Below are 19716 nucleotides of genomic sequence, written 5' to 3'. Positions count from 1 at the left end.
AATAGTATTTTTTCCTAGTAAAGAGTATTGAATTGTCATTATAACTAATATTTCAAGCACAGTAAGCATTTTTGAAGATTTTTATCTCTTAGCTGAGAACTTAAACTTTACCTCATTTTTCCTTGTTGGGGGAAACCTTTAAATTCTATATGATAAAATAAATTGTTAAGGCTTTTTTTTTTTTTTAAACAATAGTTGATTAAATGTTCTGGTTTTTCTCTCTCCTTATGAGGTGTAAGAAAATCATTGGAAATGCTAGTAGTTTCTGGTTAGCAGAGCTGTGAATTCTTGTGTTTTTCTTCCCCTTTATAGATGATAATAAATTCTATAATCTATATTTATATAGATTTAAGTATCAGTTGATTGTTTAACTATCAGTTGATTGCTTCTCAGGTGCCAAGCACTGTTCCAGTTTCTGAGAATGAGACACTCTAATTGGTCTCTGTTCTCAAAGTGTGTGTTTCCTATTGTTTTTCAGGTGTATGTCAGGTGGAGGTAGAATACCAACTTAATTTGCTTCCTGATAGTTAAACTGAACTTTAATGATTAGGTAATCATACAGTAGATATGTATCAATATCTATTTTCTTGACTCTTAACTATTTAGGATCAAACCTAAATATAACGTAATGTTAAAAGCTGGGATGGGAGATGAGTGAAGCAAGTGATTGTATTTTTTTTTCTTTTTTAAATGGATGAACTTGACAGGGCCCCTGGGTGGCTCAGTCGGTTAAGCATCTGACTTCAGCTCAGGTCAGGATCTCTTGGTTTGTGAGTTTGAGCCCTGCTTCGGGCTCTGCACTGACAGAATGCTTCACATTCTGTGTCTTCCTCTCTCTCTGCCCCTTGGCTGCTCACATTCTGTGTCTCTCACTCTCAAAAATCAACATTAAAAAAAACAAAAAAATGAATGAACTTGATTTACTTATAGTATTTTTTCATAAAATCTAAACTTGTTTTATTTATTTGTTGGTTTAAAGTGATCTCTACATACAATGTGGGGCTGAGAGTCATGACTGAGATAAAGAGTTGCATGCCCTACCAACTCAGCTAGCCAGGTGCCCTCTGGATTTACTTGTATTAATAGGGGGGAAAACCTAATACGGGGGGGGGGGGGGAGAAAAGAAAAATCACTTGGAAAACTTCTATATAGCAAATTTATATGTAAAAAATGTGGAATGCTTCATGAATTTGCATGTCATCCTTATGCAGGGGACATGCTAACTGCTCTATTGTTTCAGTTTTAGTGTATGTGCTGCCGAAGGGAGCATGGATCACGCAAGTGATGGGGCTTTGTGTACAGCCGACCTGATAAGTACAGTGGGGTGGGATGGATTTTCTCAAGTACTCACCAGGTCAGAAGTTTGTTTTTTTGTGCTGGATGGTGAGAATTCATACCTTTGCTGGGACGCTTGTAATCTTGAGCCTTTTGACTCTTAAACTGGTAAGAAGGGAGCATGGGGTTAGGAGCAGAGTTTTAAATAAGTTACTGACTGATAAGTGGGAAAGAACAACTCTAGATGTGAGAACAGTAACTATATGAAAATAATCCTGATGTTTGTCTAAAATGAAACTTGAGAGAATCCGATAATGGAAACCGGACAGCCGTTTAGGAAAAAATTATTTTGGAGTAACTACCAATAAGTAAATGGATGTTGGATATACATTTTGAAGAATGCTTTGAGAAAACATGGCTAACGGATTACTTCTAATATACGAAAGATGGTATTCTATTCACAGAATTTCTTGGGAGCCCTGTGAGGTAGATACTTGTTTTTGTGATAAGAATAATTACCTGCTAGTTGACCTAAACTCTGTATGTACACTCACAGGTGTACTTGTGGAGAAAATTTTTGGTAATACGTATACCCACAAAAGAGTCCAATGGGGATGAATACTTAGTTACTTAAAACTGTGCTGCTAATTCTTACTGTCAGGTGCTTGAATGAAACTTAGTACTTGCATATGTGTAGTTGGATGTGTGTAGTAAATCTTAACTTCCTTGGTTACTCAGGATAAATAATTACATAATGTTGAGTAATATTTCTGCTGCCTACAGCAATATATAGCAATTGTGTAATCTGTGTATTACACATCTTGGTAGAGTATATTCTTAAAGGCTTTTATGGGAAATATAAAATTTATATATACAGAAGCAGAGCGAGCGCATGTGTCTTGCAGCTTTAACAATTAATAGCACATGAGTTACTATGAAAGAAATCCTAGGCTTAGCATTTCATGTGTAAATTCTGAGACTAAGGTGGTAGTTGAAATTTTTTTCTCTTAAATTGACCTGCTGTCTTACCATCTCTATGGTGTATTGTCCCGGATGATTGTGCTTTGCTTTATGGTCCCATAAAAATAATTTAAAACTGCTTTTTCTTCCTCCTTAGTTTACAAACAGGATGTACCTGAGTTGGGTTAACTTACATGTTGTTTATAGTTCCCTAAGGGATAGGTGGTATCTGGTGTTTGTTCTCGTGCTTTGAGGGGAATGCAAGAGACAAAGGACTAGGTTATGAATCTGATCTTGTGGTTTGCTGTGGTACCTCAAAATAAGTGGGTTATTTGACCAGGAAGGAAACTTCTAATTTTAGAAGTTAAGTAATTTAATTATTTCACTTGATATGTTAAGCCCAGTTGCTAATCTTTTTCTTTTTTTTTTTTTAATATCTAGTTGACTATAAATTTCTTTCCCTTCTAAGGAGGTGATTTTGTGTGTGGCACCTATGGTACAATCTCACATAATTGATATCTCTTCCTCCCTTCCTCCCTCTGACAGCATTTAAAAAAGGGTAGAAGAAGAGAGGATATATACATTACAGTAAATATTGTATATAATCAATATTATGTGACCTACATATTTACATATGTGGGCATGTGAACTGAGGTCTTTTTTTTTTTTTTTTTTTTTGGTATTGAGATAAGAAAATTTAATGAATCAGAGTGGTTAATAATAATTACACATGCAATGAGTTAAGCAGTATCCAAACGATTTACATACATAAAATACCAAAGAGTTTAATGGACAACACAAAGATTCATATATGTAAGATGCTGAGACATTTACAATTGTGTTAGGTGTCAGTAAAACCATGTAGTAATAAAGTATTTTGTATATATAACAAGTGAATATAAAAAATGCTAAATAACTCTAATAACAAGTTTGAGTGGGTAAGGAGACAAATTGACAGCATTTTTGATGAATAAAGACATGATGCACATTTCCAAATGGCAGCCAAAATAACCTCACTTGGGAAGGTTTTAGGCCTAACAAAGTCCATAAACTTGATGAAGGCAGAAATCTTAAATATATTTTTGAGTATTATGCAATGACAATAGAAACCATCAATTTAAGTGTGATCAAAAAGTAATATCTAGCTAAATGCATATTTCATTTAAGATCTTTTATATAACTACTAGCTAGAGAATTCAAACATGACTTTTTCCTTAAGTTCTTATTTTAATTTGAGTTAGTTAACATACAGTGGTAAGGTCAGGATTTTAATGTTTTTTTTGTACCATGGAGTCCTTTGGTAGCCTGAAAGTTAGGGATATCTTAGGATGTTTTTCAAGGCATAAAATACATAGGATGATAGGAAGTTAATTATTTTGAAATACATTTAGTAAAATGTTAAAACTCATAGTTAAAATATGTACTTAACATAGTAAGTTCTAGCAACATATCTAAGTTTAACAGTAATGGGTGTAGATGATAAAGGTCTGCAGCAAGTTATAGTGATACAAAAATATCTGATGTTAATGTCAAAATTACAAGTAGTGTGATTCTACTCAACTTACATGCCAACATTCATAATTAAAGGAGTGCTAAGTTTCATGTAGGGGATAGTGAAAAAATAAATCAGTGGTTTTTACTCCCCCTCCACCCATCCAGATTTCCCAAATCTGTCTATGGTCCCCTTGGCTGTGATCTCAGATTAAGAACATTTGTAGTACGGCCCCATAAATTAAAAATTTTTTTAATGTTTATTTATTCTTGAGAGAGAGAGAGTGAGCACAAGCAGGGGAGGGGCAGAGAGAAAGGGAGACAGAATCTGAAGCAGGCTCCAGGCTCCTCAGCTGTCAGCACAGAACATAATGCCGGGCTTGAACTCCCCAACTGTGAGATCATGACCTGAGTTGAAGTTGGAAACCAACTGAGCCACCCAGGCGCCCCAGTGTGGCTTTTAAAATAAGCTGTAATAATCCAATGCTGCTGGATCTCCAAATGGTCTCAGTATGCATCCTGTGATTAACTTTGTCTCCTTTTTCCTTCTTTGGTTGTGTTTTCTTACTGCGAATTGCCTTGTAGTTAATGTAAATATTTTAAAGCATCCATGGTGGCTATTAATGTCTTTGGCTTTCATACTCTTTTTTCTTTTATAAAACATTTTAATTCTTCTGCAGGATCCGGAAACTTCAGATAAGGAATATTCCGCCTCACTTACAGTGGGAGGTAAGAATTTCTATATTTAAAGTTAAGATTTCTGTATTTAAGCTTATTGTTTTTAGTTTTTCGAAGGGTTTTTCTCGTTCCCTCAACTCTGGGTTGTGCTAAAACACAAAATTCTTCTCTCTTGTGTATGTCTTGCTGTGGGCTTTTCTCTGCAGGAGCATAGTGTCTCTTAAAAATCTGCTCATTAAAATAAAAAAAAATCTGCTCTTTGATATACTTTAATGGGGTAGTTTTCCTCATTCAGTCCCATCCTAACAGAATCTTGTTTGGGATCTTTCTGATGAGTTCGCCAGTTATATTTAAATATGAACTTCCCTCCTTGGCACATTTTTTAAAGACACCTACCTGCTATTTATACTTTATTTTAAAATGTGAGCTCAGCTTTCTTTTGCTCAGATGGTGGCACTGTAGTAACTGTATAAACAAACCATTTAGCACAGTTGAATAGCCAGTGTCCATAATTGCCAAAGGATAATAATGACATCATGGTTAGAATTTGAGGTATCAGTGGTTGAAGAAATAAAATGTCTTTTGACTCTTGCTGATGATGGAACCTGAAAGTTCTTAAAATTTATTTGGGAGAGATGGTGCAGGGAAAACTCCTCAGTTTGCATGTATTTTTAATATAAAAACAAAGAGTAACTAGCTTTGTGTGTTTCATATTAGTTTTCTGAAATGACATTTGGTGAGTCAGTCACTAAACCAGAACCTTCACCAAAATGCAAAGGATGGTTGAAAGGTTTCTTTTATGGTCAATTAAGGTGTGTTGGTCTGAGGTATGATTCGTCCAATGTCCCAGTTGGTAACAAATCATTTATGCTCATGATATTTTATACAGCATTTATTTTCAGAACAATATAATTGGGTTTAAACTTTGCTGGAAGAGGTGGTTCTTTGATATATACTGAATATTTTCCAAGTTATATAATGTATAGAAAGTGTATTTTTGTAGATGGAAACAGTGACTTTTAAGATTAAACCTAATGGATTTTCCTGTTTTAGATTAACATTGGTTTAGGAACTTGAGTAGCTTGGAGCCTGGGTACCCAAATCAAGTGTCATGGTAATCAAGATTACTGATTGGATCCCCTTATTTTAACATGGGCCATGTTAAATATGAGTTTCTGTTTGAGAACTAAATCTGGTGTAGCTTTCAATGAAATCGTCAAAATGGTAGTCGTCAATTTTAAGTGAGTGAATATTGGCGTACTAGCATATCAGCTGTAGGCAAGTGGCAGTTCATTCATAACATCTCTTCAAATTTAGATTACAGTGACTTCTGAAGCATTTACTTTATTGTATTTTTGGTGGCTTCTCAAGCTTTTAGTTTACTGTATTATTTCTCATTCTGGATAAAATTTAATTTATGAGAATGAATCTTTATTTGCCATGTACAACTTTTTCTTTTATATTTCATTTTATCCTCCCACTAATCTTTTGAGGTAAGGTGAAATTGGAGATGTTAACTCCATTTTCAGATGGACAAATATGGGCACAGGATTCAAAGAATTAAGTAGGAATGAATACTAAATTGTAAGCTTGGAACTAGACTTTGAAACTCTTGACCTTTGACCTCTTACATTTTTTAAAAATGTTTGAAATACTGATAAAACCAATTTGGTGAGGAATAGAATGAGTTATTGTGATGTTTCCTTTCCTTGAAGACTTGAATGAACACCATCTGTTACTTCCTTTTTGACATGAGTCACTTTTTATAACGTTTTATTTGTACATACTGAGTATGGTGTCTGTCTTGTGCCAAAGCCTTATCGTAGGCAGTGATAATTTTGGATTTAAAAGTCCAGATTGCCTTTATAATGGAGGGGTTAAACTTTGAATCCACTCATTAATCTTAGTTTCACTGATAATGGAATGGCCAGATGTTGCATACTTCCTGATTTGATGAAATAGCAAATACACAGAAACACGGGTGAAATATTCTTGTCTAAAAAATAGAGATTTGACTGTATTCAATTTCAGTCTAACTTTGAATTACCAAAACTAGAGAGGATAGAGGCACAACTTTAAATGATGCCACGAAGAAACAACTAGTCAAGCCCAGAATGTGAGACATTCCACAGGACAAAAGATACTGTTCTACTAGTCAAACAATGGCATGTTAAAACGGAAGGCAACTGGTAAGGAATAAGTCTTAAAAGGATAACAAAAAAGCAAGTGTATACTTAGAATAAGTGATTGGTGAATCATGTAAATAGTCCCTTCAAGCAGTGTGAAGTATTTAGAAAAGCCTTAGTTTTTTTTGTAGGTGGCCTTTGGGGTCAGACTTGGAATTGTATCCTAGCTTCACTACTTTATAGTTGTGTGATCTCTGAGCAGGTTTTTCTGAGCCTCATTTTCCTAATTTCTAACATCAGGATGAGGATAGTAGCCACCTCATTGGGTTGCTGTAATCCTTTATGGGTTGATGTACACTAAAGCCCTTAAAAAGTGCTTGATATGTATAAATGCACGCTACGTTTTAGCTAGGAAATGAACAACAAATTCACCTCCTCTTAACCTTGAGTTCTGGTGCTTATCTCGGTCAGGTCCAGACTGGAGCCAGCAAACGCTAGGTATTTCATCAGGGGAAATTTAATGTAAAGAATTACACAGGTGCTGGAAGACTGCAAGGGAAAAAAGAGGATCCAGAGGCGGTGGCTGCAGGGAGTAGTTACCATCCTGAAGGCTGAGGTGTCGAAGCAAGAAGTTGAGATGATTAGATCTTTGTAACTTGGAAAGAGAGCCCTGAGTAGTTGAGACTCTGAACAAGGGTTGTAGCTGCTCCCTGGCATAGGGGAGAAAGAAGGGAGGTGATAAAGCTGGTTTTAGGAGTGCCCATGGCATTTAGAGACTGAAACCCACTGCTGATACGAACTGCTGACAAATGGGGGAAGAGCCTGTCTTATCTCCTCCATTGTCTTCCAGTCTGTGAAGCTAACGGAACCATAGGCAAAGGAGTGCTTTTATTTTTATTTGTTTTTAATTTTTTTTAATGTTTATTTATTTTTGAGAGAGAGAGAGAGAGAGAGAGAGAGTGTGTGTGTGTGTGTGTGTGTGTGTGAGCGGGAGAGGAGCAGAGAGAGAGGGAGACACAGAATCCAAAGCAGACTCCAGGCTCTGAGCTGTCAGCACAAAGCCTGACACAGGGCTCGAACCCACAAACGAAGATCATGACCTGAGCCGAAGTTGGACGCTCAACCAACTGAGCCACCCGGGCGCCCAAAAGGAGTGCTTTTGAAGAGTGCAGAGTCCTAAGCTCAGCATTGAAAAGTTGAAAGGTGGACCTGGAACCAAGAGCTTAATATCCAGCCAGAGTTCTAACCCACAAGTGAAATTCCTCCCCTGTTCTGCCAGTCCTGTTTTAAGCCATTTTCTGTGAGGTCACTGCAGAGGTGACAGAATCTGGGACCTTGGTAGAAACACTGGATGTGATGCTCTGTGGCATTTTATTAAATCTGTTGCTGGATCATTAATTATTTTATTCCATTATGACTTTTTTTATATTTGTGTTCGTGTATTTTTTATTTTTTCTTTATATTGCCATATACTGAATGATCAGAAGGGGATTCCTTTCAAGTTCTCTGTGTAGTGCATCTTGCATCCTGGGTATGCCAGGCAGAGGTTAAATGGTTTCTAACTATGTAGTTATGGTTAATGATAAAGCACTTAGGGGCCCTGGATTGGCCAATTGTTTGACTGCTTAAGTGTTTTTGGCAGATAAAAATATGAAGAAACTAACTTTGTGAAGGACCTACTGCTGGAGAATTAGGTGGTTTTGTTTTCCCCCCAGTATGTGGAATGTAGCAGTAGAAGGGAAATAGAAGAAAATTTTGTTTCTCCACCTCCAATCCCCTTGCTTGATATACTTGGAAGATTTTTGGTGTGACCAAAATGCTAGAAGGGCCACATCTACAAAGAGTCCTGATGGCCTACAGACCTGGGTCCTCAGATGCCCAGAGGGACGTGGACATGAGTGCTAAGGATTTGAGGGGATGCCTTCTTGGACAAACAGCATGGAGGTGTGGGATTGTTAGAGTCCCAGCAGAACCCCGGACTTTAAAAGCCTTTGAGAACACTCGGTTTCTTCTTACTCAATGTCTCAGATGGGCCCCATTTCCTAAATTTAAAGAATCTTTCTGCACTTAAAAAAAAAATTGCCAAAGCCTCAGGAAAGGACTTTTCAAGGAGAATTTTTTTCCAATTTCATTGTCTTACTACTGTCCAATCTAAATAATCAAAATTCCTAATAAGTACTCACAGAACTCCAAAAAGGAGTACCTTCTCTGAAAGAAATGTAAGACTCAATAATTATGTAAATGAAATGTTTTAAAGGTTGAGTTAGGTTCTCATTTTGGGGTTGGGCAGTAATAGTAGAATGATGTTCCCAGAGTTACTGGTTTACTGTCTGGGAAAACAGTCTGTGCTACAGTTAGTTGTCTTCATCTGAGGTGTTGTACATGATGATACCCTGACATTGGCCATGACTGAAGACACTGTATTTTCTAAGGCAAAGATTTGAATATGTATGTGGTCTGACAAATACTTAGCAGGATTGCATACTTTGAAATCACAGTCTTGGTAGAAAATCCAGAATGTATGCTGGCTTTTACCTCAGGGATTGGATATCCAGTTTTTCCTGGATTTAACTGAGCTGGGAAGATGAGTATCTTGAGAAGAAACTAAAGAGATTTCCACAGCGTAAGGTCTGTTTTTGCCATGTGTGTAGTCTGGTGTGATTGAATAAAGGAAGCAGAAGCTGTCTCGCAGGCTAAACATAGGGGATTAAAGGGAGTTTCTTTATAACTAAAAGCATCCTGCATTTGCATCCAGTCTTCCGACATTTATGAGTTGATCTCAGGTTCTTGACATGGAAAACAAGTAACTATTATACTAAAAATGAAAAACCAAAGGTGTAAGTTGGAATATGCAGCATAAAATACGGTTTTCTTCTCCGAGCAGAGTTCTTAATTTTATCTTTCAGAGGTCTTTGTGGTGCTTCATATGAGCTTGAAGCAATTTTTTGGAAGTGAGTGTATCTTGTAAGAAATCTTAGGAGGCTCTGCTTTTGTAGGGCCACAGCACTGCCTTAACAGAACACTTTAGTGTTTGGCTAGTTTGTTTTGAGCCTCATTCCTAGTGACCAGCTTTGGAAAGTTGACTTCTAGGGTAATAGGGAGTGTTAGAACTTTATAGGCTTCCTTCATGATGAAAAGAAGTTTATTCCTTTGTAGTTGGGTGGTGGGGAGTGTTGGGTTAATAGTAAGATATAGTAGGAGGATGTAGCAGAACTTCGAATAAATTACATTCATGTTAGTAGTGTCTATTGTGTGGTAGAAGGGCTAAAGCTTTAGAGAGATGCCTGCATTTCAGACCACAATGAAAGACCTACTCTACTATAAACAAGGTAGAAACCTCAGAAAATGGACCTTTTGTGAGCTGAGGCAAGTACTGCAGAATGGAGAAATTCACATTGCACTTAGAAGAATGCTTAATGGAGGCAAGGTGTAGAGTCAGAAATTTCCATAAGATTAGCTTCCATTAGCTTTGTAAAGCTAGTAGCATCTCAGTGAAGTCTGTTACTTTCTTTCCGTATGGACTCTGAATGTAGTAAGAAAGAATGATTACAGTAGGACACCTTGGCTGTTCTACTAGGAAGTAGAAATAGCAATATTGTTAAGCTAGGCTCTAGCAAAAGGGAAACCAAAGGAGTCTTCATTGAGAAAGAAAAAAGAAGTAAGCAAGAAAGTAGTGATGCCATGTTATCTAGTCTGGGAGGAAGACAGACAACAAAGCTGTAGCATAGTTACCTAAAATTGTTCAAAAAGAGCCCTTATAGTAAGCCTTGGATGAATGTGTCCTGAGAATTGGAAGACTGTCTTGGAGATGGAGGGAGGTGGGATGACTTCCAAGTAAAGAGATTTAGGCCAAGGCCCTGGATGGAGTCAGTCAGGCGAAGTCCCTGGTGGATGTGTTTAGCAGAAGGAATTGTGATTCATCTTCATATGTCCAAGTGCTGATGTGTGTTTGGTGCTCTGGTCAGATGGTGTTTGGTCCGTGGTGAATACGTGAATTAATGATGAGCAGAAATTGGATGAGACCAAAGCATTTAAGCATAATTGACAGTGAAAAGCTAACAATACAAGATACTCAAACAGCAAAATACCTCTCTAGACACAGTGGGGTTGACATTAGCCATGAACTGAAGGAAAAGTCACAGGAGGTGTTGATGTTGATTATTACAAATAACCCATTTAAATGTTGGCTTTTGCAGCAGATATCTTAGCGTTGTAAATAAAGTAGTAGTAGATAAGCAGTGTTCTCTTGGTAGGTGATTTTCAGGCTTTTCTCTTTTCTTCAAAGCACATGGTATGGCAGAATCCTGGTGTACGAATATAAAGACCGAGCTTTTCAAAGGTGGCATAGAACCTTGTCTGCTGGTTCCCTCTTTGGCCCCTGGGGAAGTTTTGTGGGACTGTTTGAAAATCACTATGACAATTAGTATGAACAGTTGTTAGAGCTAGTTGATCTCTACCAAATTTTGAAGGCCCATAAGAGGCAAGTGGAGACCGTTGACACAGACAGGTGATCTTTTTTCCACCACAGCCTGACTCTGAGTACTAGCCTATAAATAGCTGACACTTATTGAACACTTACATGGTAGGTGCTGAATTAACCCGTTTTATCTTCACAACAGTCCCATGTCCCCACTTTACAGATGAGGCAGCTGAGGTACAGAGAGGTGAAGTAACTTGCCCAGGGTCACGCAACTGGAAAGTGGTAGAGTTTCTGCTCTTAATCAGGTTACTCAAACAGAACACTTCCCCCAAAAGGTAAGTTTCTCTTTCTTACAATTATCATCATTTATTTGCTTTCCGCATGTCTCTGAAAGTGTGACAGTGAACTCAATAGAAAAAGGATTCTACTTTTTCAATAGAAAAAGGCTTGGAGAAAAAGGATTCTATTTTTCAATAGAAAAAGGCTTGGAGGAAATATATGGTGATGAGTGATGAATGGGGTTGAACAGCTTATTTGAAGAAGTTACTGGTAAACTTTTAGAGAACCGTGGACAGCGGCGTTCTTTATGCATCAATGCTCTGGGATGGGTTGGACTTGGCCTCATTAGAAATGACTTGGTGTGAGAGGCACGCAGGGAAATGTTACAGGCATACAGGCAGAGTTAACCTATTGCCTGTATATGGACAGTATTTGAGGCAAGTATTTCTGGTCCCAAGGTTCTACCTCCCTGTGTTTACCAATGTCCGTGCACTATGTTGCCTGAACTTGTGTCCTGTGGTTCCATGGATCTTCTGAGATGGTTATCTCAAAGGTTTCTAGGCCCTTTATTTAAACCTTTATTTAAAGGTTTATTTAAATAATAAATTAAACCTTTATTTAAACAATATCAAAAATAAAAATAGGCTAGTATGATAAGGCACCATGTTTTCTGACCTCAGGGTCTTTGTATGTGCTATTTCCTCTGCTAGGACAGTCTTCACTGGACTCAATGTTACTTATTCTTAGACTCGTGTTCCCAAATTCTGCTGTGCGTTAGAATTATCTAGGGAGCTTTAAAAGAATTTTGATGCCCAGACTTGATACCCAGTGTCAGCCATTGTTAATATATGGTGAGCCAGTCCTGTTTTGTTGATAGCTCTACTCTCTTCACCCTTTTCCAGATTATTTTGAAGCTAGACATGATGTGATTTCATTTAGTAAATACTACAATATGTATCTCCAAAAGATAATGTCTCTCTATTAGTTGACTAGGGCTGCTGTAACAAAATAACCACAAATTGCGGGACTTAACAGAAACTTTTAATGTCACAGTTCTGGAGGCTAGAAGTCTAACAAGGTGTTAGTGCACTTGTATTCTTGGGAGTGCTGTTAGGGAAGCATCTGTTCAAGGCTTCTCTCTTCTAGTAGTTCCCTGGCTTGTGGTGGTGAAACTTCAATCTTCATGTGCTATTTTTGCTGTGGGTATGTCTGCGTTCAAATTTCTCTTTTTTAGTATTTTATTTATTTTTTCAATAATGACACGATTGTCATTTATTTATTTATTTATTTATTTATTTATTATTTTATTTTATTTTATTTTTTAAATTTACATCCAAGTTAGCATATAGTGCAACAATGATTTTAGGAGTAGATTCCTTAGTGCTTCTTACCCATTTAGCCCATCCCCCCCTCCCACAACCCCTCCAGTAACCCTCTGTCTGTTCTCCATATTTAAGAGTCTCTTATGCTTTGTCCCCCTCCCTGTTTTTATATTATTTTTGTTTCCCTTCCCTTATGTTCATCTGTTTGTTCTCTTCAAGTCCTCATATGAGTGAAGTCATATATTGTTTGTCTTTCTGTGACTAATTTCACTTAGCATAATACCCTGTAGTTCCATCTGTGTAGTTGCAAATGGCAGGATTTCATTCTTTTTGATTGCTGAGTAATACTCCAGTGTGTGTGTGTGTGTGTGTGTGTGTGTGTGTGTGTGTGTGTGTGTGTACACACCACATCTTCTTTATCCATTCATTTGGGCTCTTTCCATCCTTTGGCTATTGTCGATAGTGCTGCTATAAACATTGGGGTGCATGTACCCCTTTGAAACAGCATACCTGTATCGCTTGTAGTGCAAGTAATTTCTCTTTTTTCAAAAAGTTTGTTTATTTATCTTGAGAGAGAGATAGTGGGACAGGGGCAGAGAGGGAAGGAGAGAGAAAATCCCAAGCAGGTTCTGCACTGTCCATGCAGAGCCTGATATGGGGCTCGAACTCACAAACCATGAGATCATGACCTGAACCAAAATCAGATACTTAACTGATTGAACCACCCAGATGCCCCCAATTTTCTCCTTTTTTGTACATACACCAGTTCTATTGGATTAGGATCCGCCCTAATGACCTCATTTTTTTTTTTTTTTTTCTGTTTCGTTTTGAGTAAGCTCTATGCCCAATGTGGGGCATGAACTCATGACCCTGGAGATCAAGAGTCACATGCTCTACTGACTGAGCCAGCCAGGTGTCCCCTAATGACCTAATTTTAACTTGATCTCTATAAAGATGTGGTCTCTAAATATGGTTACAGTCTGAGGTACTGGGAGTTAAGACTTCATCATATGGGGGCGCCTGGGTGGCGCAGTCGGTTAAGCGTCCAACTTCAGCCAGGTCACGATCTCACGGTCCGTGAGTTCGAGCCCCGCGTCAGGCTCTGGGCTGATGGCTCAGAGCCTGGAGCCTGTTTCTGATTCTGTATCTCCCTCTCTCTCTGTCCCTCCTCCGTTCATGCTCTGTCTCTCTCTGTCCCAAAAATAAATAAACGTTGAAAAAAAAAAAAATTAAAAAAAAAAAAAAAAGACTTCATCATATGAGTTTTGAGGATACACATTTTAACCCATAAGAGTCTCTTAAAAATTCACATACTAAATGTATAGTAACTGTAATATCTGATACAAATCTAATCGTTTGTATTTAATTATGCCAGTTTCTAAAAGGTTTGTTTGAATCAAGGTCTAAGCAAGACTTTTTTTTTTTATGTTTGTTTATTTTTGAGAGAGACCAACAGGCAGAGAGAGAGGGAGACAGAAAATCTCAAGCAGGCTCTGCCGTCAGTGCAGCACCCTGTGTGGGACTCAAACTTGTGAGTCGTGAGATTGAGCCCTGAGCCAGAATCAAGGGTTGGATGCTTAACCGACTAAGCCACCCAGGTGCCCCTAAACAAGATCTTTTTTAAGACATTTAATCAGTAGGACCTCCCTCTCCCCTTTTTTTGGTGTTGTGTATTTATGGAAGTTGACTTACTCTGCAGAATGTTACACATTTGTATTTTGCTGAACCACATCCGTGTGTGATCCCTAACGATGTTCCTTTGACCCTTATGGACTTGGATTAGATGTAAGTTCAGTTTTTTCTTTAGACAAAACGAAATAATAGGTGGTTATGTATTCTTCCATTAGGAGGTATATAATGTCTGTCTCTATGATATGACATGCCATTTGATCGTTGCTTAGATTCATTATTGTGTGGTCATAGGATGGTGACATTTTAATTCTACAGTTGCTTCATTTATTTATTGGAATGCCTTTGTAGACTTGTCATCAGTTTTTTTGATCACCCTGACACAAAGTCCCTGTAAGAGAGACAGGAAAAATACTTAGTTCTTCCATTTATTTTCTCTTATAAAATATGGGTGCCTTGGTGACCACTGAGGATTTTTGTTTTTACCAATGAGTTTTTATGTGTATAATTATGAGCTCATGGGTTTAAACATATTTGGGTTTCAAAATTATTGGACTCATTCATATGGACACTTGTATTATTCTAGTCTCGAGAGACTTGCAAATGCTTTGGGACCATGCCAGTGTCCTTTCAATGCTATCTCAATAGTCTTCCTTGACTTGGGGTTCAAGAACCCCTGGTTCATTTTGTATGTTTTCTGCTCCACAGTCTGGAATCATCCCTTTCTGTCAGGAGCCTGGTTCCTTGGGAAGTGGTATTGAGAGACCACAGAATGATCATGCCCCTCTTGGGACCAGAGTCACTGGCCTTTGCTTCATTGATCATTTTGTTCATAACATTTATGCTTTCAGTTCCTTTCCCTGAAGGTTTTAGTTATAGCCACTCTTCTGTGCCCTGACATATGTTTTTCCATTCCTAAATGTGAACATTTCTCTGTGATTTACTCTTGTTTTTTCTTAGAAATTCTACTTGTTTCTACCTGTTGCTTGGCTTCTTGCTTGGAAGCAAACATGCCCTGGAATATGCTTTGAATTTAAGGTGTCTATAACTGAGTTTCTTTCCTTCTCAAATCATTTCTTGGCTTTCTCTGTGAATTTTAATACTGCTGAAGGCTTGGTCTTGTGGTCACCTTTGTTCTCTCTCCCTTTTGCTTTCCGGCCATAGGACACTGAGTGTCCATAGTCTCTTGTCCCTTCCCACCCCGCAATGCTTCCTTTGGTGTTCTTTCCTGTACCAATGGCCACCACCCTGTAGAGGATCCCCAGTCCTAAGTCAACCGTTATAAAGCATCTTACCATGTATAAATGGAGAAAACAGAATGTAGGTACAGCCACCCTCTGAGGTCTGACCATGAGGGCTCCTGCGTTGTGTTCTCAAGCTTTAAAGCTATCTTTAGAAGTGCCTGAGCACTAATTTTAGGATTCAGTGTTAGTGCCAAGTTGTGAAGTTGCTCTTTCAGTTTCATAATCTGCAAATGAGTCCTGAAACTCTGCAGATGAAAACAATTGGTCTTTCTGTTTCAGTCCTGTTAAACTACCAACAGCTACAAACAGATCGTTCATGGTTGTAAACAGGAAAGGTTGTAAAGAGAGTCTTTGGTTTCAGTACTATTCACTTGCAGTCCTGGCAGATCCAAGAAGGAATAATTAGTAAATAAATCTCTTTCATTTATTTGGGTTTCAGGCAGAGCTTTCTACATGATTACCATACTGCTTCACAGTTCAGTTTGGTGATTAGGAATAAGTATGATCCTATGAATAAAGACTGAGGAAAAGAAGTTAACTACTAGGGGTAGGAGATAAGGCCAGAGTTATCCAAACTTTAGTGCTTTCTGACCACACAGCTAAATAAACAAAGTAACTTTTACAAAGCCTATTTAAAAACTATAACCTTTTTTTCTTTTTGCATGGGATTGATAGATCTTTATGTTCTAAGCCTTCAGGAGCCCTCAAAATACCCATATCCTTGCTGTTTTCTGTGCTAGTTGGTACCCTGAATGTGAGCTAAGAAGTTGTCAGCTGGGGCGCCTGGGTGGCTCAGTCGGTTAAGCGTCCTACTTCAGCTCAGGTCACGATCTCACGGTCCGTGAGTTCGAACCCCGTGTCAGGCTCTGGGCTGATGGCTCAGAGCCTGGAGCCTGCTTCCGATTCTGTGTCTCCCTCTCTCTCTGCCCCTCCCCCGTTCATGCTCTGTCTCAAAAATAAATTAAAAAAAGTTAAAAAAAATTTTTTTTTAAAATAAAAAAGAAGTTGTCAGCTGAAGAATGCTGAGAGAGGGAGATATGTGTCGTCATTACTTGAACACTTCTTATACCAAGTAAATGGTGTCTCTTCCAATACCACTTCTAACTCTTCAATACCAATGAAGTGTACCACAACTCCAGGTTAAGGGATTCGTCTAATAGGACAGCTTCCACTTCTTTTTTTTTTTTTAACGTTTATTTATTTTTGAGACAGAGACAGAGCGTTAATGGGGGAGGGTCAGAGAGAGAGGGAGACACAGAATCTGAAACAGGCTCCAGGCTCTGAGCAGTCAGCACAGAGCCCGACGCGGGGCTCAAACTCACAGACCATGAGATCATGACCTGAGCCGAAGTCGGACGCTTAACCGACTGAGCCACCCAGGCGCCCCAAGGACAGCTTCCACTTGTGATGCCAGATGCAATGGGATGCCCAGGCTGTTTACACTTATGCCTGATTACAAATTTGGAGGGTCTCACAGTGGCATGCCCTCCCACCCCGATAATTCACTAGAATGGCTCACAGAACTCAGGAAAGCACTTCACTTACTATCATCAGTTTATTATAGAGGATACAGCTCAAGAAATGGAAGAAATGCATAGGGCAAGATGGGGGAAAGGGTTGCGGAGCTAACATGCTCTCTCCAGGTGTGCCATTCTCTCTGCGTCTTCATGTGTTCACCAATCCAGAAGCTCTTGGAACCCATTTTTTGGGGGGTTTTTATGGAGGCTTCGTTACATGGGCATGATTGATTGAATTAATCACTCAGGCCCATGATTCAGTCTCGAGCACTTCTCTTCTTTTTTTTTTTTTTTTGGAGAAGTAAACAATATTTATTGGTTCTTGCTATCTTTAAGCAAGCTAATAAAGGCAATTTGATATTTCTGGCACACAAAAGTTGAAATTATAACCCCTGAGGGTATACAAAATCTCCATATAAAGACTTTTTTTTTCTTTTTTCTTTTTTTTTTTTTAATATATGAAATTTATTGTCAAGTTGGTTTCCATACAACACCCAGTGCTCATCCCAAAAGGTGCCCTCCTCAATACCCATCACCCACCCTCCCCTCCCTCCCACCCCCCATCAACCCTCAGTTTGTTCTCAGTTTTTAACAGTCTCTTATGCTTTGGCTCTCTCCCACTCTAACTTCTTTTTTTTTTTTTTTTTTTCCTTCCCCTCCCCCATGGGTTTCTGTTAAGTTTCTCAGGATCCACATAAGAGTGAAACCATATGGTATCTGTCTTTCTCTGTATGGTTTATTTCACTTAGCATCACACTCTCCAGTTCCATCCACGTTGCTACAAAAGGCCATATTTCATTCTTTCTCATTGCCACATAGTATTCCATTGTGTATATAAACCACAATTTCTTTATCCATTCATCAGTTGATGGACATTTAGGCTCTTTCCATAATTTGGCTATTGTTGAGAGTGCTTCTATAAACATTGGGGTACAAGTGCCCCTATGCATCAGTACTCCTGTATCCCTTGGATAAATTCCTAGCAGTGCTATTGCTGGGTCATAGGGTAGGTCTATTTTTAATTTTCTGAGGAACCTCCACACTGCTTTCCAGAGCGGCTGCACCAATTTGCATTCCCACCAACAGTGCAAGAGGGTTCCTGTTTCTCCACATCCTCCATAAAGAGCACTTCTCTTCTTTGCAGTGACTGGGGGAGTGGGGCTTATAAGTTGTAACAACCCAATCATGCCTTGGTCTCTGTGGTGACCAACCCCCATCCTAAAGCTATCTAGGAGTACACCAAGAGTTGCCTCATCAGAACAAAAGACACTTTGATCACTCGTATCATTTAGGAAACACTAAGGGATTTAGAAACTCTGTGTCAAGAACCAGGGACAAAGACCAAATTGTGTGTGTGTGTGTGTGTGTGTGTGTGTGTGTGTGTGTGTGTATTTTTTAAGTTATTTGAGAGAGGGGGTGAGTGCACACGAGAGGGGAGAGACAGAATCCCAAGCAGGCTCCATGCTCGCAGTCCGATGAGGGGTTGGTTCGGTCCCACTTACCCTGAGATCATGACCTGAGCTGAAATCAAGAGTCAGATGCTTAACAGACTGAGCCACCCCGGCACCCCCAAATATATTTCTTATTATGCCTCAGGAGACTGTCGTGTCTTCAGTCCCTGGCATCGCTTGACACAAAACTTTTCAAAGAATGAATGGTCGAATAAGAAGTCTAATGGTAACCATATAATTTATTCTAGAGGGGTGTTCAGGTGATTTAGAAGGAAGCATTCATAAATCAAATAGATAACCAGGTAGCATGAGTTGAAAAAAGAGGCCAAAAGAAATGATCTGTGGTGAGATGAAAGCGGTTAAAAGCCATATGTCAGTGTCCTGTACAGCACAGCACGTTGGGCCCCCTCCCCTTCCTAACCTTTCTTCCCCTCTTGCTTTCTCTGTACTGTTAGTGGTTTACTTATAAAGGATGCAAATCAGGGTATGCCACAGAGCTTCTCCCCCTCACATTCTCTTCTCCTCAGCTTTCTGTTTTAATTACTTTTGGTGAAAACACAGAAATATGTTTAAACAAAGCAAAATTTTAAGTTTTTACTTAAGTAATTTACCATGTTAATTTACCATATTTAGGTTTTCACTGCTTATAAAGCTAATTAAGCAGACTGCAGTGGAACTGAATCAAATATGAATTTGGGTCTGTTAACGCCATGATGTAAACTATAGTGTAATCAGGGGTGCCTGGCTGGCTGAGTGAGTAGAGCGTGTGACTCTTGATCTTGGGTTCGTGAGTTCCAGCCCCACGTTAAACCTAGAGCTTCCTACCTTCCACATATTCTCTTTGAAGTGCCTGGTTAAGTCTTTAGCTGTTTATTGGGTTGCTATCTTACTGGGTTTTCAGAGTTTTTCATATGTTATGGATAAAAATCCGTAGTCAAATATGATTTACAGATATTTTCTCCTAGTGACTAATTGTCCATTTTCTTACCATTGTTACATCAAAAAAATTTAAATTTTTAATGAAGTTCAATTTATTGATTTTTACCACCACCTTTTTATGGATAGTACTTTTGGTGTCTTGTCTAAAAACTCTGTCTAAATCCAGGTTATGAATGTTTTCTCCTGTGGTAAAGTTTTACACTTAGATCTATGATGCATTTTGAGTTAATTTTTTATTTTAATTTTAATTTTTTACTTTTTAAATGTTTATTTTGAGAGAGAGAGCAGGAAGGGGCAGAGAGAGAGAGAGAGAGAGAGAGAGAGGGGAACCCAAGAAGGCTCCATGCTGTCAGCACAGTGCCTGATGTGGGGCTCGAACTCATAA

General features: G+C 38.5%; 1 protein-coding gene and 1 non-coding gene across 5 annotated transcripts in view; one reads left to right on the top strand and one right to left on the bottom strand.

The window, feature by feature from the left end:
• IGF2BP3 (insulin like growth factor 2 mRNA binding protein 3) overlaps positions 1-19716 on the top strand; it is a 154480-nt gene that overhangs the window by 44135 nt on the left and 90629 nt on the right. For all 4 annotated transcript variants that reach the window (XM_060632712.3, XM_060632711.3, XM_060632714.3 and 1 more), the window contains exon 3: positions 4407-4455. In XM_060632712.3, coding sequence (XP_060488695.1) covers positions 4407-4455 — 49 coding nt within the window. The remainder of the gene's footprint in view (positions 1-4406; positions 4456-19716) is intronic.
• On the bottom strand, positions 1167-1270 carry LOC144615775 (U6 spliceosomal RNA). Its single transcript, XR_013554398.1, has one exon. It is a non-coding gene; the product is annotated as a U6 spliceosomal RNA (small nuclear RNA).

The sequence above is a fragment of the Panthera onca genome, chromosome A2 (assembly GCF_046562875.1).
Source record: "Panthera onca isolate mPanOnc1 chromosome A2, mPanOnc1 haplotype 2, whole genome shotgun sequence".
Taxonomy (NCBI): Eukaryota; Metazoa; Chordata; class Mammalia; order Carnivora; family Felidae; genus Panthera; species Panthera onca.
This window is presented reverse-complemented; position numbering and strand designations above follow the sequence as displayed.